The sequence below is a fragment of the Melospiza melodia genome, unplaced genomic scaffold (assembly GCF_035770615.1).
Source record: "Melospiza melodia melodia isolate bMelMel2 unplaced genomic scaffold, bMelMel2.pri scaffold_37, whole genome shotgun sequence".
NCBI lineage: Eukaryota > Metazoa > Chordata > Aves > Passeriformes > Passerellidae > Melospiza > Melospiza melodia.
The window spans coordinates 3,007,476-3,030,058 of NW_026948690.1; the positions used below are offsets into that span (position 1 = coordinate 3,007,476).

The 22,583-nt window shown below is 50.1% G+C and overlaps 1 protein-coding gene across 1 annotated transcript; it reads right to left on the reverse strand.

Moving 5' to 3' along the window:
* Positions 1-11,822: 11,822 nt before the first annotated feature.
* LOC134434460 (olfactory receptor 14A16-like) lies at positions 11,823-12,692 on the reverse strand (the record flags this gene model as incomplete). The annotated part of the gene is made up of 1 exon (XM_063183113.1): positions 11,823-12,692. A coding segment is annotated over one exon (870 nt), but the record flags the coding sequence as incomplete, so codon positions are not given.
* Between the last annotated feature and the right edge of the window lie 9,891 nt (positions 12,693-22,583).

Below are 22,583 nucleotides of genomic sequence, written 5' to 3' on the forward strand. Positions count from 1 at the left end.
CCCAGGACATTCCACCCCTTATCCCCATATTATCAACATACTACAACACATCCTGCATTATTCATACAAAATTTCCACCTCTTCCCCCAAAATTACAAGCAATACACCTCATGCCTTCATCACATCCCCACACTGTGTGGTAGTTAGGGAAGAGGCGCTGCAGAAGATTGTCGCGATGTCACGGAAAGCCAGGACCCTCTGTTTCCCGTAGATAAGACCCTCAGTTACTCATAGATAAGAAACTAACAATAGGAACGTGGCCCCATTAACAATAGGAGTGCTGCCCCACTAACAGTAAAGTCAGCAACTCTCTACTCCTTACTCGGTACTTTTCCATTCCCTCCTAACCACAGATAAGAAAGACAAACCCCTTTTGATGCAGAGACCCCTTAGACTATAAGACCCCAGAAGAAGAAGTAATAAACGCCTTTTGACCATCTATCATATTGGTGTCTGCGTGTGTCATTGGCCCGAACGGCCTTGGAGAGTGGGCTGTCGAGCTGTACCTCAGAACCAGGTCGACTGCCTTGATCTAGAAGGCAACATTTTGGTGCCGGGACCCGGGACAGCGGCTTGCGCCCGGCGAACGGGGATTCTCCTGGAAAGAGGACGGCGACTGCGGCAGCAGGTCTGATCGCAGTGGGGAGGACGCTTCCGGACCAGCTTGGACAATGGAAGCCATAGCGAAGGTCGTAACAGAGATGCATGCACAATGGGGTATAGAATGTAAACTTAGGGATTTAACTCTTGCATTGTCGAGATTAATTAAGCTTGGGGCTATTGAAAGCCCCGTGGACGTCCTGCATTCGGACGTGTGGGATAATTGTACAAAAGCCCTGTCGGAGGACACTATGTCCTTGGGCTCAGGGAAAGCCCTAAAATCGTGGGGCAGAGTCGTCCAGGCTCTGCAAAAAGCTCGACAAGAGCAAGAAACCTGGAAAGCCGCTCGAACTTGTTTATTAGCCGTGCCGCAGTTGGGGGTGGGCGCGGCGACACAAACCACGGAGGTGCCTGACCTGGGCGGGCGCGCGGAGGCGCGAACGCCGGATCCCCCTCAGCGAGCGGACTCACCATCGGAGGGGGGGGAGCACACGCGGGCGTTCTGGCAGGGGCTTGCGGAGGAGGCGCGGAACGCGGCCAGAACGTCGGACCCCATAGGGACCAATAAGAACGGCCCCCCACCATATGCGTTTGAAAATGGCGCCGGACTGCATGGTCAGGGCGGAAAGGAGGAGGAGGGGGGCAGAAACACCGTCAGCCCGCTAAACAACGCATGCGCGGGCGAGCGGGGAGATGGGGTGGCCCCCGCGGAGGCGCGTAAGACCAATCAGAGCGCTTTATTCAAATTAAGTCCTTGTAGGGCAAGGACCTCCCCCAGCAGGAGGCAGGGGGACCCCAGGAGGAGGGAACGGCCCGACCCCTGCAGGAAGGGGCGGGGTCGGAGCCTGAGGAAAAGGCAGAGCAGCCCGGAAGCATCTCTTTACTCGACTTCCGGCTCGGACTCGGACTCGAGTTCGGAGCCCGAGATAGGGTCGGAGGATTCCAACTCAGATTCTAGCTTTAACAGAGAGAGAGCAGCGGCATGTAAGGTCACTAGCCACAGCGCTCCCGCATGGGTGAAGGGGTTACCAGAGAAAAACCGAACCCCGCTTACAAACTGGCGGAAAATAAAAATGGCTTGCGCGGAATAGGCTCCGTCTGCCACTCTGGTGTTCCCGGTTCGTGTGGGGGGGGCAGGTGGAAACCAAAGGATTTATTCACCGGTCAATCCAAAAGATGTGCAGGCAATTGTTAAAGCAATTGCGGATAAGGGAATTAATTCTGCCATGGTTTGCACACTCATTGACGGCCTTTTTGGTGGGGACGATATGCTTCCCTTTGATATTAAGCAGACGTGTAGAATGATATTTGATGGTGCGGGAATGATCGTTTTTAAACAAGAATGGGAGGACAATTGCATCAAACAGCTAGCCTTGGTAACAGGGGCAGACAACCCACTGCACGGCTCCAGCATACAGAGGCTAATGGGCACAGACCCCACTATGATCACCCCCCAGCAACAGGCTGAGGGCTTGCAGGCCCATGAGGTCATGACAACAACCCGTGCTGCCCGAAGCCATCCGTAATGCTTCCAAAGTGGTAGCCAAACCATCTCTGTGGTCTTCCATAAAACAGGGTGGGAGTGAGAGCTTCACTCAGTTTGTGGACAAACTTCAGGCCGCATTAGATTCCTCTGCGTTACCCTCAGAGGCGAAGGGTCCCGTGCTGGCAGAGTGCCTACGCCAGCAATGCAACTCAGCCACCAAAGACATTTTAAGGTCACTGCCGCAGGGGTCTAATATAGCTGCCATGATCAGACACGTTGCAAAGGAGGAACATCTAGTTCCCATCCAAGCAGCAGTTCACACTGCAATAACCAGTGTGATGGCATGCCTTAAGTGCGGCCAGGCAGATCACTTGGCAGTAAACTGCCCCCAGCCAAGGCACCTATCAGCAGATGCTCCACCACGCCAAGGGGGAGGCAGAGGACCGTGCTGGGTGTGTGGAAGGAAGGGGCATTTAGCTAAGGAATGCAGATCCAGGCCCCAGGGAAACGGGAGAGGGAGGGGGCACCTGGGCCGTGTTCAGCCCCCTCCCACCTGGAATATGCAGTGGTCCCGCTACAGCAACCCCCAGTGGGGCAGGGGACCTTCATACCCTATGCCCCCACAGGGAGCAGTCACCTTTGCATCCCCTCCAACAATACAATGGCAGAGTTGCGCAGCACCACCCTCAATACCCTTGCACCCCCCACCGCCACAAGCCGCGTCGGAGTCACAGGAACAGCAGGGGACACCCCAGAGCGGGATCCCTGGGTGGCCCTGGTCATGAAAATAGGGAAGGAACCCCTGATGATGTGGGGGACATGCCACCTTTACGGCAGCCAGGATCCCCACGTCATAGGGTTTCAGTTCTGGGCGGACACGGGATCAGACTGCATGATTTGTCCCCAAGCACATTGGCCCGGACATTGGCAATTCAAAGAAGTCCCTCCAGTGAACGGAGTGGGGGGGCAGTCCCGGGCATGGAAAAGCACCCAGCTGGTGGCTATAACACTTCACACGAAAAAGGGACCAGAAAAGACAGTAGCAATCTATCCCTACATTTTGCAAAATTCTCCACCCCTGTTAAGAAGGGACGTCCTTTCCATGCTCGGATTTCGGATTACAAATTTGTCATGAGGACCACTGCCGTACACCCTCCGCTGCCAATCAAATTGACTTGGAAATCATCAGACCCTGTATGGGTTGAGCAGTGGCCCCTGACAGAGCCTCGAATGGCAGCCTTGCTGGAACTGGTCGACCGTGAACTGCAAAAGGGTCACATAGAACCCTCCACCAGCCCATGGAACACCCCTGTATTCGTGATCCCCAAGAGGTCCGGACAAGGTTATCGTCTCGTCCACAACCTGAGAGAGGTGAACAAGACGATCTGACCCATGGGTCCAGTCCAGACACTGCTACCCGTGAACTCAGCCATTCCCACAGGGCAGCCATGCGCAGTACTGGATATCAAGGACTGCTTCTTTTAAATATCCCTGCACCCTGAGGACAGAGAACGATTTGCCTTTTCCGTGGCGTTTCGGAACGGCGAGCGGCCCAACCTTCGCTTCCAATGGAGAGTGCTTCCCCAAGGCCTGGTCGACAGCCTGACCATATGCCAGATCACCGTGGACAAAGCACTGATGCCAGTCCGACACTCCTATCCCACCGCAACCATCATCCAGTACATGGACGACATCCTGGTCGCAGCACCATCGACAAGCCAAGTAGATCACCTGGTGACCACAATCACAGAAACCCTTCAGGCCAACGGCTTTGAGATTGCGAGCGCAAAGATCAAGAGAGGACCCTGCATGACCTTCCTGGGAGTAGGAATTACAAGCTCCTATGTGACATCCCCCGACATGAAGGTCAACCGAGAAGTCGAGACACTCCACGACGTGCAACGCCTGGTGGGATCGCTGCAGTGGCTTCGCAACATTGTTCTGATTCCTCCCGAGGTCATGGACCCTCTATATGACCTCCTGAAAGGGAAGAACCCCTGGGATCCCAAGGAGCTGACGCCGCAAGCAACGAGCTCCCTCGACTTCATCGAAAACCAGATGTCCACTGGCATACTTGCCAGATGGAACCCAGCCATGCCACTGGACCTGTACGTCCACTTTACACCGAAGGGGGGAGTGGGAGCACTGGCTCAAGGACTCGCTGAAAATGCCCGACCAATCCAATGGGTGGTCCTCGGAAGACCCGCTCGTGCATTTTCCCCAGGAATCGAATGCATCGCCAGTCTCATCATGAAAGGCAGGAGACTCACCTTGAAACACCTATGGACCGAGCCGACAAGCATCCACCTTCCGTTTCGCAAGCAGCCGACCACGGAGTCAGCCACAATATCGGAGTACCTGGCCCTTGCTCTCTCCGGCTTCGGAGGAGAAATCCCCTACTCCTCCAAGCCACCCTGGACGAAGCTGCTGACCATAGTCGACATGGACATGCCACCGAAGGTCAAGGACAGACCGCAGCCAGGACCAACAGTCTTCACAGACGCTTCCTCCATTACTTCATCCGCAGCAGCAGTGTGGCAGGCAGGAGAGCAATGGCACTGCGTCAAAGCGTGTGACCCCACACTGTCAGTGCAACAACTGGAGGCAGCAGCAGTGGCGTTGGCGTGCGGACTCTTCCAAGACGAACACGTCAACATTGTAACGGACTCTATATTTGTGGCAAGGCTCTGCCTAGCCATGGCAGGACCAGGAGAGTCAACATCAGCAGCAGCCCTAATGTTGGAAGAAGCACTTTCCTCACAACAGGGCACCGTGTCAGTCATCCACATCAACAGCCATGACCCAGTCAAAGGTTACTTCCAGATCGGCAATGACAAAGCGGACGTCACAGCGAAAGGCATTTGGACCTTGCAAAGAGCTCGTCAACTGCACGAGTCGCTCCACATTGGAGTCAAAGCACTCGCGAAGAGATGCGGAATCCCGACGGCGGACGCGAAACATGTGGTAGCCACCTGCCCTTATTGCCAGAAGTCACCCCTTTGGACCTGTGGGGTCAACCCGAGAAGTCTCAAGCCCTCAGAAATCTGGCAGTCGGACTTCACCTGGTGCGAACTGATGAAGCCCCGAGCATGGCTTGCAGTGACAGTAGACACTTATAGTGGAACAATCATAGCCACACAGCACCCCAAAACTAACTCCAAAACCACAATTCAGCACTGGCTGACAGCCATGGCTTGGCTTGGTATCCCCAGGCAGATCAAAATGGACAACAGCTCCAATTTCACCTCCAAACAAGTACAGGAATTCGCCTCGAAATGGGGCATCACGTTAGTTCAAGGCATCCCATATAAGAGTACCGGGCAGGCCATAGTTGAGAGAGCAAACCAGACCCTGAAAGCCAAGATAGAAGTGTTGGCAAAAGCAGAGGGCTTTGCCAATGCCATTCCCCCAGGAGATCAGGCACGTATGCTGGCAACCGCTTTGCTGGCACTGAATCAATTCCCTAGGGGGGACGAAACAAACAGTCCCGTCCAAAAACACTGGGCCACTCGAACGCTAGAAGAGGGCCCACAGGTGGTAATCAGAAACGAGCTAGGCGAGTGGGAACGGGGTTGGAGGCTGATGCTCACGGGGCGAGGGTACGCGGCTGTCAAAAAGGACGGCAAAATCAGGTGGTGTCTACTTAAGTCGATTAAACCGGACCTTCATAGTGAGCAGAATGAGACTGACGAGAATTGTGAGTCTGTTTACAGGACCTGCTCGTGGGATGTCCTCGTGACGCGTACATCCCGGTTCCAGACGAAAGTGACAGACCACCAAGCCGTCAGACAGCACCCGAGAGACCCGCGCGAGTGAGACCCAAGCACCAAGGGTGTTTCTGTGTGATTTTGCTGTTGGGGCTTGTCGTCAGAGGGCAAGCCAGCCCAGACCACTACCCCCATCAGCCCTTCAGGTGGGTCATGCGACACTACTAGTGGCAAAGCACTCAGAGAAATCACCACACCAAACACTCCATCCTTTGTGCTCCGCATCACCGACCTGTTTCCAGGACAGCCAAGGGTAAACCATTATTCCCCACACGTCACACACTCATACCTATCCTACTGGTGCCCAGCTTCAAACCCTGGGAAAAGCTACTGCAATCACCCAGGGTGGGGATATTGTGGGCACTGGGGCTGCGAAACCATAGTTACGGATGCCAGACCGTCGGGGCCTGGGTGGGATCCACAAGAGCCAGACAAATTCTTACAGTTCACCTGGGCACCCATCGGCTGCAAAATACCCTTCTTCTTTCGCAAAAACCCCATCGAAACCAAATTAAAATCCCTAACTTTCGGGCATGCACTGATTACAACATGACGGTCTTGCAGTCAGATCACCCTAGCTGGGCCACAGGCAGAACGTGGACAGTGGTCCTTCAAGGGTCAAAAGAGAGGGTGAACGTGCAAATTATCAGGCTCCAACCATCAGCACCCCGAGCGGTCGGACCCAACAAAGTGATTAAAAGCGTGCCGAAAGGGAGAAATGTAACCTACCCCAAAACCTTACCCACAGGGGTCAGCAATGTCCCGACCGGTCAAGCGGAAACCTATCAGATGAGTCGCTTGACCGGGTCAGACTCAGACCCAATCCTTCATATGTTAGAAGCTACCTTTGTATCCCTGAACGAATCCAACCCTAACCTAACCAAATCCTGCTGGCTTTGTTACGATGTCAAACCCCCCTTTTACGAAGGAGTCGCTTTAAACACTCCCTTCAGTTATTCCTCAGCTGACACCCCTCACCAGTGCAGATGGGACACCCCTCGCAAAGGAATCACCCTGAGTCAAGTCACAGGCCAAGGCAGATGCTTTGGCAATGCAACCCTAGCTAAGCGGAAAGGTAACGTCTGCACCAAAATTGTCAAGCCTAACAGGAAAAACAATAAGTGGGCAGTTCCATCCGCATCGGGGATGTGGGTTTGCCAGCGATCCGGAGTGAGTCCCTGTGTGTTCCTTCCCAAATTCAATGACTCTAACGACTTCTGTGTCCAAGTTCTGATTGTTCCTAGGGTCTTGTACCACTCAGACGAAGAGATGTACCATCTTCTTGAGGGACCCAGCCGGATCCACAAAAGAGAAATAATGACAGGTATAACTATCGCAATGCTGCTCAGCCTGGGAGCAGCAGGAACGGCCACGGGTGTCTCAGCCCTAGCAACTCAGCACCAAGGACTGTCCCAACTGCAGGCAACGATTGACGAGGACCTGCAGAGGATCGAGAAATCCATCTCCTATCTAGAGAAGTCGGTCTCCTCACTCTCAGAAGTGGTCTTGCAGAACAGGCGAGGCCTGGACCTCCTGTTCATGCAGCAAGGGGGCCTGTGTGCCGCCTTGAAAGAGGAGTGTTGTTTCTATGCAGACCACACGGGAGTCGTGAGAGACTCCATGACAGAACTCCGGAACCGACTGGCTCAGAGGCAGAAAGACAGGGAAGCCCAACAGGGCTGGTACGAGTCCTGGTTCAATCAATCACCATGGCTAACCACTCTGATTTCTGCCCTGATAGGTCCATTGGCGATGCTGTTTCTAACAGTCACCTTCGGACCATGCCTGCTGAACAAGCTGGTCTCGTTCGTTCAGAGCCGCCTGGAATGGACCAACATCCTGTTCATAGGGCGACGACAATTGCTGTGAATTCAACCAGGGAATTCAACCAAAGAACACTGCCAGTCACAAGATTTTCCAAACTTGTCTGGCAAAAGCTTACTCAGGTTTGCCAAAATCCCTTTCCCTTTTCAAGCTACAACCTTATACCTCATTTCAGTACCTATGTACATGACTACCTCATTCATTTGTGAAAAGGGGGGGGGAGATGTGGTAGCTAGGGAAGAGGCGCTGCGGAAGATTGTCGCGATGTCACGGAAAGCCAGGACCCTCGGTTCCCCATAGATAAGACCCTCAGTTACTCATAGATAAGAAATTAACATAGGAATGTGGCCCCACTAACAATAGGAATGTTGCCCCACTGAAGCCAGTAACTTTCCACTCCTTACCCAGTACTTTTCCATTCCCTACTAACCGTAGGTAAGAAGGACAAACCCCTTTTTGACATAGAGACCCCTAAGACTATAAGACCCCAAGAGAGGAAGTAATAAACGCCTTTTGACCGTCCACCACATTGGTGTCTGCGTATGTCATTGGCCCGAACGGCCCTGGAGAGTGGGCTGTCGAGCTGTACCTCAGAACCAGGTCACCTGCCTTGATCTAGAAGGCAACAGCTAGTGAGGAAAATGACTGGCCTAGCAGGGCATGGAGCTTTTGTGGGAACTCAGGGGAAAAAAGAGAGAGCATCAACTTTGGACAGAGGGTCAGGCAACTTAGGAAATGTTTAAGGATCTTGCTAGGTCATGCAGAAAGAAAAGCTGAGAGGTGAAAGATCAATTAGAGGTTAACCTGGCCACTTCTGTGCAAAATAGTAGAATATGTTTCTACAAATAAATTTTAAGCAAAATATGGGATAAGGAGAACCTCTACTATTTTTTTGACACAGTGTAGAATATAGTAACTAAAGATAAGGAAAGGCTGAGCTGCTTAATACCTTGTATGTCTCAATGTTCAATATTAGGGCAGGCTGTCCTCAGGACAAGTGCTCTCCTGAGCTTGTAGGTGGGCACAGGGAGCAGAACAGCCCCTGTAATCCAGGAGGAAGCAGTTGGTGACCTGCTGAGCCACTCAGATGCTCACAGGTGTGTGGGATCAGATGGGATCCATCCTAGGGGGATGAACGAGCTGGTGGATGAGCTCCCCAAGCTGCTCTCCATCATTTACCATCAGTCCTGGATCAGCGGGGAGGTCCCACAGGACTCAAGGTGCCAGTGTGAGCCCATCCCCAAGAAGGGCTGGAAGGAGGATCTGGGGAACTCCAGTCCTGTCAGCCTGACCTGGGTGCCCAGCAAGGTTATGGAACAGATCACCTTGAGTGCCATCACAGGGTGCCCACAGGATGGCCGAGGGATCAGAGCCAGCCAGCATGGATTTAGGGGTGGCAGGTCATGCCTGGCCAACCTGGTCTGCTTTTATGACCAGGTGACCCACCTATGGATGCAGGAAAGGTTGTGGATGTTGTGTGCCTGGACTTCAAAGCCTTTAAAACCATGAGCCACAGAATTCCCTGGAAAAACTGCAGCCCATGGCTTGGACATGTTCACCCTTCCCAGGGTAAAGAGCTGGCTGGAGGCTGGGCCCAGAGAGTGGAGGGGATGGTGCTGCACCCAGCTGGTGTCCAGGCCCTGGTGCTGTCCCCCAGGGATCTGTGCTGGACCCAGTCCTGTTTAATATCTTCACTGATGATCTGGGTGAGGGGATCGAGTCCACCATTCACAAATTGCAGATGGCACCAAGCTGGGTGTGAGTGTGGATCTGCTGGAAGGCAGGACAAAAAGACACAGCCTTAAGCTGCACCAGGCGAGGTTCAGGCTGGATAATAAGGAGTTCTTCACAGAAAGGGTGAGTGGGCATTGGAATGGGTCGGCCAGGGGGGGAGGTGTCCAGGTCACTGTCCTTCTCCAGTGGCACTTAGTGCCATGATCTGGGTGACAAGGGAGTATTAGGGTATTGGTTGGGCTTGATGTTCCCAAAGGTCTTTTCCAGCCTATTTGATTCTGTCATTCTGTGATAATTGGGACGCGCTGGGGCCATCGTGACACTGCTGGGCCTCATGGAACTAAGAGCATGGTGACACCATGCAGGCCCACAGAACCAGGGGTCCACTGTGGTGCTCTGGGGCCTAATGGAACCAGGGAGTGCACCGTGACACTGGATCCTCATGGAACCACAGAGGCCATAGTGACACTGCAGGGCCTTGTGTAACCAAGGGGTTTCACCATTTTGGCACTGCAAAATCAAGGAGACCATTGGGAGACTCCACGGCCCAGTGGAACGAAGGGGCCTTTCTGACACTGCGGGGGCCCATGGAACCAAGGGGCTCCTGTGAAGCTGCAGCACCAACGAGAACATTGTGACACTGTGTAGCCCCATGGAACCGAGGACAACATTGTCATATTTGGGGCCCCATGGAACCAAGGACACCATTTGCTCTGCATGGTCACATGGATCCAAGGAGACCAGTGTGACAGTGCAGGGCCTGGTGTGACCAAGAGGCCTTTGTGACATTGAGGGGCCCCATGGAACCAAGGACATCTTTCCAGATGTCATCAAACTGGTTGTGAGTGTTGATCTGCTGGAGGGTAGGAGGGCTCTGCACAGTGCCTGGGATAGACTGGATCCAGGGCCCAAATCCAAAAAGGTGAGGTTTAGGAAGACCAGGTGCTGGGTTCTGCACTTTGGCCACAACAACCCCTGCAGCGCTACAGGCTGGGGACAGAGTGGCTGGACAGCAGCCAGGCAGAAAGGGACCTGCAGGGACTGACGGACAGCAGGCTGGGCATGAGGCAGCAGAGTGCCCAGGTGGGCAAGAAGGCCAAAGGCTCCTGGCCTGGATCAGGAATGCTGTGGCCAGCAGGAGCAGGGCAGGGATTCTTCTCCTCTGCTCAGCACTGCTTGGGCAGCACCTTGAGTGCTGTGTCCAGTTGTGGGCCCCCTGGGGTGGGCAATTAGAAAAAATGTGAAGCAGGGGGTATAAAGAAAGCAAATGCGAAGCAGAGGAAATGCTGAGGGCAGTTTGGGGGTGGCTGCCAGGCTACCCTGGCTCTGAGCAACAGCGTCTGCAGTGGGACAGGAAACTCCCAGCTGATGGGAACAAATCATCTGGCTGAATGAAGAGGCCAGGACAAAGCTGAGTAGTTTCCTTGGTGTCCCCCAACCCTTGCTGGCCCCAGGGGCTGATGGCATGTGTGCTCCCTCAGGTTCATGTCCCCACACCAACAGCATGGGGGTGCTCCCCCTGCTCTGTGCAATGCAAACAGGGGCTGCTGGGCCAGTGCTGCCGTGTGTGTGCCTGCAAGGATGGGGCACCTGTGTGAGCTGGGAGAGAGGCCAGGGCTGCAGAGGGGGGATGTTGTTGGCAGCTCCATCAGGATGCTCTGAGACGCTGCCCTGGGCTGTGCAGCGCACTGGGGATGGATCAGCCCCTGCTCTGCTGCTCCTTCCCGTCTGCCCCAGGGCCCTTGCAAAGCCTCAGCCATGCTGTTTGCCCCCAGCCTGCACACGGCCAGGTGCTCACGGGGCTTTTCTGTGCTGAGCATTGGCCTGTCCATGTTCTTGAGAGAGCCTGGGCAAGGAGCCTGGAGCCCCCAGGCCCTGGCCTGAGGCGTCAGGGCTGCCCCAGCAGTGCCCATGGCCTGTCCCTGCTGCAGCCCCGGCACTGCCACCCCCAGGGCTGTGCCCGGCCTCGAGAGCACTCAGGCCCTGCAGCAACACCAGGGCCACCAGGGCAGCGGGGCAGGGCCACGGCAGCAGCACTGGCAACACCAAGTGCTGCTGCTGCTGCTGCTGGGCACAGCTGCTGTGCCAGTACTTATCTGCCCCCAGCTCTGCACACAGACATTGCTGCTGCAGCTCCAGAGAAGGAACAAAAAGGCATCTATACAGAAAACTTGGCTGGGAGATCCTTTAGTTCCTTAAAAACCCAGCAAGGGAATAGCTACACATTGGCACAGTCTGTGACCACAGGGAAGGTGGAGAGAAATAAAATGAGAAATAGCAGAAAAAGGGACATTTCTCTGTGTAAATATGAAAAAAATGAAAACAACAGTAAAGAACCTCCAAAATGAAAACGAAAAGGAGTATCAAAGATGGCTTTTATTACAAGTGAGTAGCACAAGTTGGCCAGACGGTTAATGTTTGTGACACCATCCCGTCATCAGTCTCCACACTGCAGCCTTGAGCTCCTGGTTCCTCAGGCTGTAGATGAGGGGGTTCAGGGCTGGAGGCACCACCGAGTACAGAACTGACACTGCCAGATCCAGGGACGGGGAGGAGATGGAGGGGGGCTTCAGGTGGGCAAAAAACCCAGTGCTGATGAACAGGGTGACCACAGCCAGGTGAGGGAGGCAGGTGGAAAAGGCTTTGTGCCGTCCCTGCTCAGAGGGGATCCTCAGCACAGCCCCGAAGATCTGCACATAGGAGAAAACAATGAACACAAAACAGCCAAATGCTAAACACACACTAACAGCAATTAGCCCAAGTTCCCTGAAGTTGGACTGTGAGCAAGAGAGCTTGAGGATCTGTGGGATTTCAAAGAAGAACTGGCCCAGGGCATTGCCATGGCACAGGGGCAGGGAAAATGTATTGGCTGTGTGCATGAGAGCATAGAGAAAGGCACTGGCCCAGGCAGCTGCTGCCATGTGGGCACAAGCTCTGCTGCCCAGGAGGGTCCCGTAGTGCAGGGGTTTGCAGATGGACACGTAGCGGTCATAGCACATGATGGTCAGGAGGCAAAGCTCTGCTGACATGAAGAAGAAAATCAGGAAGACCTGAGCAGCACATCCAGGGTAGGAGATGTCCCTGGTGTCCCAGAGGGAATTGTGCATGGCTTTGGGGACAGTGGTGCAGATGGAGCCCAGGTCGCTGAGGGCCAGGTTGAGCAGGAAGAAGAACATGGGCGTGTGCAGGTGGTGGCTGCAGGCTACAGCGCTGATGATGAGGCTGTTGCCCAGGAGGGCAGCCAGGGAGATGCCCAGCAAGAGGCAGAAGTGCAGGAGCTGCAGCTGCCGCGTGTCTGCCAATGCCAGCAGGAGGAAGTGGGTGATGGAGCTGCTGTTGGACATTTTCTGTGTCTTTGCATGGGGATCTGTAAAAAAAGTACTCATAGAATACTTGGGTTTGGAGAGGACTTGTAATATCCCAGCACAGCCTGGGGGAACTTTCCCCCCACTGCCTGCTCAGGGCTCTGCTGCCTGGAGCTGTCCCTGCCAGCAGCTGCTTCCCTGTGCCCAGGGCTGGGCCCTGCCAGTGCTGCCAGAGCCCAGCCCAGCCCGGGGGCTCAGCTCTTCCCTGCAGACCCCTCCCAGCACTTGCACTGCCCAGGGGCAGCTCTGGCTCTGCAGGCTCTGATGGCAACGTCAGAGCAACCCTGAGGAGACTGGAAAAGTGACAAAGATGCCGCCTGTTAGGGGCCCTGTGCTGATTTTCGTCAGCGTCTTGTTTATTCACATCTGAGATAACTATTTTTTTTCTAAATGTGAACTGAGAGATTAATATCTATGTGCAACCTCCCATCCAGGTAACCCAGAGTAGTAGAATAAAAAGCATGATTTTCTCTTTTATGCAGCCCCTGCCTTGCTGTGCTCCCTGCATATTCTATTTGCAAATGTTCAGCAGTTTAATACCGTGCTGGGAGCAGTCCTGAACAATGCAGCATCCACCCCACACAAGGAGAAAACTTCCAAGCCTGACCAGCTGTCTCCTGCCCCCCATATCTTGTCCCCCAGTGCTGGTAGCAGCTGCCAGGGATGGCTGAGAGCTGTCCCTGGCTGGCAGCAGAGTCCCTGCCCCATCACAGCACCCTGGGCTGCAGGACCCTGCTCTGCACGACAGCCCTAGGCACCCCGGCTGCTCTGCACAAGAGACAATCAGAGAATGTACTCACAGGGTCTGTAGGCATTGGGATGTTCCAGCTGCAGGAGATGGCTCCAGGAGCTGCAGCTGCATTGTCCTGCAGCCAGAGGTTCCTGTGCCAAGGGCTGGCAGTGATTCTGCCCCAGGCACTTCTCAGCACCTTCCCAGCCCTGACTGATTGAAGCTCTCTGTGCCTCTGTGCTGTGCCCGGGGTGGCTACTGGCAGTGCCCCAGCCCTGCTGGGCTGGCAGAAGAGCTGCTCATCAAGAGAAATGTGCTTTTGAAGCTCTTCTTGGTTACCAGGAGCTGCCTCTGTGCCAGGAGCCCTGCCCAGCTCATCAGCACAGAATACAGTACCAGGACTTTAATGAGCCTCTGGGGCTTTGCGTTCAGGCCCTGAACATCAGTCCCTGAGAGGGAGCTGAAGAAACCCCACCAGAACTCCAAGCCAGAATCCAACTCCAAAGTTTCTTGGACTTTTAATGGGTCCCACTGAGGGACACAACTGAGAAAGTGTCCCCAGGCCCCAGGCAGAGCAGAGACCTGGAGGCAGTGATGACAGGTGGGGACAAGGAGAAGCCAAGTCTTGGTGCCCTGGGGCACAGCAGGGTCTGTGCCACCAAGGGCTGGGAGGAGACACCTTGTCCTGAGGCCCTGGGGCCTCCTGGCACAGCCCCAGCCAGGCTGGGCACTGTCAGCCCCTTGTCCTGCCCTCAGCATCCCCCCCTAGCCTACATCCCAGTGGCCTCAAGGATCTGCTGGAAGGAGTCCCTGGGGAGTCTTGCTCAGGAATGGCCCTGGTGGCTCCTTCATGCTCCCATGGACTGCAGGTTTTTTAAAGAACTTTGGGTTTGGCTTTTGCCTTGGAGTCTCTGAGAGGTTTGTGCAACCATGGCCTCCAATTATCTGCAGTAATTATTCCCTGGAGAGGCTTTGTCAGTAACAACACTCAGTGGGCTCATTAATACTACAGGGTACTTCAGTTATTTTAAGGTACTTGGTGTTTCCCTTTTGATACACACTGTGTCAGAGGTTTTACAATCATGGCCCCAATTATCTGCTTTAATGAGTCCATGGAGAGCTTTGTACTGACACTCAGTGGGGCTCATTAATGGCTTGAGATACTCAAGGTTTTTAAGGTACTTTTAGGATTTAAGTATACTTTTAGGTATTTTTAAGGAATTTCCTTCCAAAATTGAGTGTCTGAGAGGTTTTTGTGCATTCCGGACCTCCAGTTCTCTCCTCCAAGGAGTCCATGAGGAGCCTGTGTTGGGTATCCTCTTCCCTCATTCTGTTTTCCAACAAAGACAAAACTGAAAGAATTTTGTAAGACTTTCTAAAAGCATCTAAACATACATGAGACAATTAACAATACAACAATAGCTAGGAAAATTAAATGTCCTGTTTTAGATAGACATCATCTGTGGAGAGTATTATTAATAATTGGTTAGCTGAGAAAGGCCATACTGACATATTGCCGCTGGTTAAGCTGAAGGAGAAAAGTCAGCAGTCAGCAAGCTGAAAGGAAAGGTCAGCAGTGACCTTGCTGCAACATGAGGATAGGGAGTAGAGATTATTCCTGAATATATCCTGAGAATATGTAGAAAGTATCAAAAGTAGAACCATAGGAATGCAGAAGTAGGCGTAGGTGCTGATATGTAACTGACCAATCCTGAGCTCAACTTTTGCAATATGTATGAAGCTTATTATGAACTGTATTTAACCTGCTGTACTGATCGATAAAATTGGGCCTGTGATGATCAAATTGATGTCCTGGTTCCCTTCTGTCGAGAAATGGTGGAGAATGCGGGCAAAGCCGAATCTCTGCCCTTTTTTCTCGGATTAAAAGGAAAAGGGGATTACGCCACGGTCGAGGAAGTTGGGTTTGGGTCCTTGCAGCCGGAACGGTGCCAGAATTTGAAGCAACCTTGGTGCTCACAACGGTGAATCAAGACAATACGTGTCGCGGGAGCCTGGAGAGCTGCAACAGCGCGCGCTGATTAATAGGTATGGATAGGCAAGCGACATATGATTTATTCGCCGCGTATTTAGAGCGGCGAGGGATAAAAGGGATAGATTTAAAAAGGGAATTACCAGGGTTATTAGCTTATGGCCATGCTAAGGGTATCTTTTCTAACCCTCATACAGTTCATGAGCTAGCAGAGTGGAAGAAGTTTGGGGAAATACTGTGGGATACAGTGTTAGACGATGATAAGTCAGCAAAGAAATTAGGAAAGTTATGGCGGGTGGTGTATAACACGTTACTTCAGCAGGTCTCTGAGAGAAAGGCAGCAGAAAGGGCAACAGAAGCTCATAATAGGGTATGGTCGTGAAGATGATCCCCTGGCACCTTCTGTAACTAAGATACTTATGCCTAAGGGTCCCCAGCAAAGTGGTGTGGAGGATTTTCCTATAAGCACAGTGGAACTGTCTGCACCCTTCCTGTCAGAGGGGGAGGGCGAGTCAGATGGTAGAAGTAAGAGCAAACCAGCTTTGCCTCCGCCACCAGCTTTGCCTCCACCGCTTCCCCCGAGTGAACCAACTCCAGTTACAGCTTCGGCGGGGGGAGCCTCAGTTTGGACTTATCAGCAGCAGTAGACATCACACTAATGACGAACCGGCCTGAGAGGATACCAACTAAAATAAAAAGCCCTCTTATATTAAATAGACAAACATGTGGAGCATTATTGCTAAGACGTTCCTCTACAACTATGTTGAGATTATTTGTTTTGCCTGGTGTTATCGATGCGGATTTTACAGGAGAAATACAAATCATGGTTTACACCCTTTATCCTCCGATTAAAATTACAAAAGGACAACGCATTGCACAATTCATACCACTGTCACAAATGACATCGAGAATACAATCATTTACTGGGCAAACACGGGATGAAAAAGGTTTTGGCTCTACTGGTGTTACACTTTTAACTGTGGATTTACAAAATAGACCAAAGCAAAAAGTTGAAATTACTTATGAGCCTCAAAGCATAACCCTTTATAGATTATTAGATACAAGAGCAGATACCAGCACTATTTCTCCAGAAGCGTGGCCACAACATTGGCCTCTATTTCCATCATCAAACACAAGCATGTTTGGCTAAAGTTTTGTATGTGATTAACCATTTATGCATTTTTGGGGAAGATGATACCCCTCCACAATGAAACATCATCCGAAGTCAGGTCAGGAAAATACTAAGGAAACAGAGGTCTGGGTTAAGTATAAGAACCTGAGTACAAGATTATGGGAAAAACCTGCAAAAGTATTATATTGAAGTCAAGAGTATCTTTGTGTTTCCTCACCTACAGGGCCTTTGTGGGTGCCTGCTAAGTGGACTAAACCTGTTTTTGATGCAGCCTCTGGTGGATCGCCTTACGGAAGAGGACAGGGAGCGACTGGGGAAGAAACTGCTTCTAGTCCTACAACCACTACTGTTACAATTGAAGGAGTACTCAGAAGCGGTGGACAGAGCACTGACACGTCACTCCCGGACAGCCCAGGAGTTGATTGGTTTTATTGACTCATTATCAACTTTTCACTTAACAAATCCAGTGAAAGAACATTGTCTTGACTGTCACAATCCACATTGTGCTGCCTGGATAGCTCTACGTTGTGGGGGTTGTGAAAGAACTTTTTGGATAGAACAATCATTATTGTGGGATTTGTGGTGTCACACTTGTGAACACGAGCACATGTGGGGCAAAAGCTGGCAAGATGAATTATGGAGACAAACAGGGCAAAACGCATATATAGCTTTAAATCTTTATGAGTCTCCTGAACAGAAAATTCTTGCTTATTATCGATGGGAGGTACAATGTATTGTGAATAGAATTAAGGTTCAAAGTAAATCACGTATAGTTTCTATAAGATGTAGGAAATTAGTGCCTTTAACACAGCATTCAATAGTAAGACCCTTCAAAGGGGATCCTGATAGGGCATTAGATTGCTGCATTGACAAGTTGCAAAAATTGAGTTTGGAAGTGGCAAGACCAGTAAAATCAAGAGCAGCAAGATTGAAGACAGATAAGAAAAAGAAGGCAAAAAGGGAACGGTCTCATTTGAATAAGGATATCAGTGATTGCTAATTAATTTTCTATGATTAGAACAATTTTACAGTTGTGGGACCCTCGAGAGGATATAGTTGTTGAGGAGGATAACGAACAAGAACTACGATTATGAAATAAGATACGCCTTGTATTAAAGAAAGAGCTTGAACTATTAGCCTCATATAGTAAAAAAGCTGAAGAGGCTTTGCGATTACCACCATTGAATTAGTTGCTTTAGATTGAAGAACCAGACTTTTATACTGGTCCTTACTTATATTCACTTCCTTGTTATGTTTGCAAAAGGGATAATGATAAGTGCTATGCATGAGTAGCTTTGCATTGTGCAGATTGTAATCAAGTTTATTGGTATTCACAGAAGTCAGTAGATTATTTATAGTGTGCACCTTGTTTTAGAAGGTAGATTCAAAATTTTATCTGAGTTAGAGCTCTTGAACAAAGTACTGGCCTGCCAGGACGGACAAGATTACAGCTTTTTGAAAGTGCAGAACAAGTAGTTATAGCATATCTTAGGTAGAGGTTACAAGAAATACTTAGGATATTTGAAAATAATAAAGCCTCATGCATCATAACAGCTCGCTGTAAAGCTGATTTGCCTTCAAACTTATCTCATGCTATACTTGTGAGCAAAGATACTGATTTAGAATTAGATCAGTATATTCAAAAATTGACTCAGCCTTACAATAGACAATCTAGCAAACCAGGGAAAAGACAGCGAAGAAAAGAAAAACAAAGCAAGCAGAAGGAAGAAAAGGAGAAGCAAAGCAAGCAGAAAGAAAAATGAAGTTTGTTTTTGTTATACTGCTCAATGCTGTAGCAAGTGAAGCAGTAGGAATAACACTCTTTAGTCAACCAAGAGAAAATTTATAGGTGACACTTGCTAATCAAACTAACCAATCATCACTTAGTCTTGGAGGAGTCACTAACGCATTTCGAACATGCCTAGTAAGACTTCCAGTATAGTCTCCTGGAGAATTTTGCAGTTTGATAAACAATCAAACCTTATGTATGTCTAACATGTCAAACATCACATTGCCAGTGCAACAAGGGTATACTGCAGGTCAGAGTGATGGCTATCATCAATGCTTACTAATCCAATCACTTAACACCTCTTTGCATTCTCCTCCTGAAGAATTGGATCTTTTTGGAAGTACAAATGCCAGTATGTCTAACACTACAGCTAGCGGATGGTTTAGCTTCAAATTTTCAGATGCTCAGAATTTAAACCAACCTAAAGAAACATGAGCCACCCTAGATTCATCCCTGAATGTGAGTGAATTCTCTCCACAGCATTACAGTCAATGTAACGGCACAAATATCACAGCACCAATGAAATTACCCACAGGATTATTTTTGATTTGTGGAGACAGGGCATGGAATGGTATACCAGCTAAACCACAGGGTGGACCCTGGTTTTTGGGAAAATTGTCATTGTTTCATCCTAACGTGTCCTTACTAATGCAGCTGAGTCAAAATTCAAACAGGAAAAGACGCAGCATACATGACTTAGACTGCAGCCAGATAGGAGATCCACAGTTTTGGGGCACATTCAAACAAGTAGTGGTTTCCACTATCTTACCAGGAGGATCTGCCAATAAAGCCATGAATTTAGCAAAACAATTAGGATGCTGGGCAAAGGATGAGCTGAACAGGACATCACAAATTCTAGACATGCTAACCGCAGATGTGCAAAGTGTTAACCATGCTGTTTTGCAAAATAGAGCTGCTGTAGATTTTTTGCTCTTAGCACAAGGGCATGGATGTGAAGAGTTCGAGGGAATGTGTTGCATGAATCTGTCTGATCATTCAGTACCCATTCACACTAAGATAAAAGAACTGCAACAGGGACTTCACAAACTCAAGGAAGAAGAAGGTTTAGGAATTGACGAATGGCTTAAAGGCTTAGGACTTGGACCGTGGCTGAGGAACCTTGTGATCTATGCTATAGGACTTCTGGGTGTAATTTTACTGGTTTTGCTTATTTTGCCTTGTATCTTTAACTGTATTCAAAACATGGTCAGCCGTACAATAGCAATAACATGGCAAACTAATCTCCTTGCTCAAGAAGAAAACGGGGGAAATGTGGAGAGATTTATTAATAATTGGTTAGCTGAGAAAGGCCATACTGACATAATGCCGCTGGTTAAGCTGAAGGAGGAAAGTCAGCAGCCAGCAAGCTGAAAGGAAAAGTCAGCAGTGACCTTGCTGCAACATCAGGATAGGGAGTAGAGATTATTCCTGAATATATCCTAAGAATATGTAGAAAGTATCAAAAGTAGAACCATAGGAATGTAGAAGTAGGCGTAGGTGCTGATATGTAACTGACCAATCCTGAGCTCAACTTTTGCAATATGTATGAAGCTCATTATTAACTGTATTTAACCTGCCGTACTGATCAATAAAATCGGGCCTGTGATGATCAAATTGATGTCCTGGTTCCCTTCCATCGACAGTGGACCTTGTTATTTAGGCAAGTTATCATTATTCCACCCGAATATATCTGTATTAATGCAACTAAGTCATAAGACAAGCAGGCAAAGGCGCAGCTTTCATAACTTAGACTGTAGCCAAATAGGAGATCCATGGCTCTGGAGTAAATTTAAACAAGTGATGGTTTCAGCTCTCCTACCATGGGGTGCTGCAAGCAAAGCAATGACTTTAGCAAAACAAATAGGTTGTTGGGCTAAGGGTGAATTGAATAAGACATCACAGATATTAGATATGTTAACTGCAGATGTACAGAGTGTTAATCACGCTGTTTTACAAAATAGATTTCTTACTGTTAGCACAAGGCCATGGGTGTGAAGAGTTTGAAGGGATGTGTTGCATGAATTTATCTGATCATTCTGTATCTATTCATGCTAAGACAAAAGAGCTACCGCTAGGGCTTAACAGCCTTAAGGAAGAAGAAGGATTGGGAATTGATGAGTGGCTTAAAAGTTTAGGACTGGGACCATGGCTAAGAAACCTTGAAATATATGCTATAGGGATATTAGGTGTACTCTTCTTGCTTTTACTTATTTTACCTTGTTTCTGAATTTGTATCCAAAATATGGTTAGTAGGATGATAGAGAAAACCTGGCAAACTAACCTCCTTTCTCAAAAAGAAAAAGACGGGGGAGATGTGGAGAGTTTAGTTCAAGCATGGCTTAAAGAAAAAGGCCATGAAGGCATACAGTTGAGAGAGCAGTAAAAGGTAGTTGTGAAACAGTTCCAAAAGCCGTTCCCAGGCTGATTTCTATAAACAATTAGGCTCTCTCGTGCATCACTTTATAAACAAAAAGGTTCTCAGACAGTCTTCCCATAACAAGCAAAACACCCTCTCTGGGAAAAGATGGCACCCTGGGAACAGAAATGGAAGTTTTGGGAACCTTTCATATCACAGTGGGAACACTGGTTTTGTTTTTACTAAACAATTATAGGCACTGTAAAACAAAGGGAGTGGTTAAAGTTTTCTCTGTTAGCCTATCGTGAACCTGGATTTTGGAATATGCATGAAGTTGATTAACACTGTTATTTAAAGTGACTGATCGATCAATAAATCGGAGTTCGATGCATTAAAGGATGGTCGTCTCCCCTTCACTTCAATAGTTGCCCTTCTCTGGACATGCTCCAGCCCCTCCATGGCCTTCCTAAATTGGGGGGCCCACAACTGGATACAGCATTTAAGGGGCTGCCCAACCAGCCCTGAGCACAGGGGAAGAATCACTGCCCTCCTCCTGCTGGCCACACCATTCCTGATCCAGGCCAGGAGCCATTGGCCTTCTTGCCCACCTGGGCACACTGCTGGCTCATGTCCAGCCTGCTGTCCATCAGTCTCTGCAGGTCCCTTTCTGCCTGGCTGCTCTCCAGCCACTCTGTCCCCACCCTGTAGCGCTGCAGGGGTTGTTGTGGCCAACATGCAGGGCCCAGCACTTGGACTTGTTAAACCTCACCGTGTTGGATTTGGGTCCTGGATCCAGCCTGTCCAGGGCCCTCTGCACAGCCCTCCTACCCTCCAGCAGATCCACACTCACACCCAGCTTGGTGTCATCTGCAAATTTGCTGATGCTGGACTCGGCCCCTTCATCCAGTTCATCAATGCAGATACTGAAATCCATGCTGGCTGGCTCTGACCCCTCGGCCATCCTGTGGGTGCCCTGTGATGGCACTCAGGGTGATCTGTTCCATAACCTTGCTGGGCACCCAGGTCAGGCTGACAGGCCTGGAGTTCCCCAGATCCTCCTTCCAGCCCTTCTTGGCGATGGGCTCACACTGGCACCTCCAGCCCTCTGGGACCTCCCTGCTGAGCCAGGACTGATGGTAAATGATGGAGAGCAGCTTGGGGAGCTCATCCACCAGCTCCCTCATCCCCCTGGGATGGATCCCATCCTGTCCCATACACCTGTGAGCATCTGAGTGGCTCAGCAGGTCACCAACTGCTCCCTCCTAGATTAGAAAGGCTGTTCTGCTCCCTGTGCCCATCCACCAGCTCTGGAGAACACTTATCCTGAGGGCAACCTGTCCAAATACTGAAAATTGACAAACAAGATATTAAGTAGCTTTGTCTTTTTCTTATTTTCATTTACTTTATTCTCCCTCCTTCTCCCTCCTGTTGCTATAAATTTTTTTATAAAAACATTTTTCATTCTTTTAAGACAAGCCTCCAGGTTAAATTCTAGTTGAGCTTTGACCTCTCAACTTCCCTTTCTTAATAACCTAATGACAACCTTATACACTTCCTGCAATTCTGGTCTTTTCTTCTCCTGAGTTCCCAGAAAAGCTGCATGGGAAGCCAGGACAGTCCTTTTCCTCACTAGATCATGTTTTGGCACACTGGGACAGACTGCTCCTTCCCCCTTAAGATTACTATCTTGAAATGTGTCCATCCTTCCTGACCCCTTTGTTTTTAAGGGCTGTTTCCCTTCAAAAAATCAGTACCTGATTTGGTACTCCCAAAATCAGCATCCTAAACAGGCCGAAGTCTGCCCTTCCTA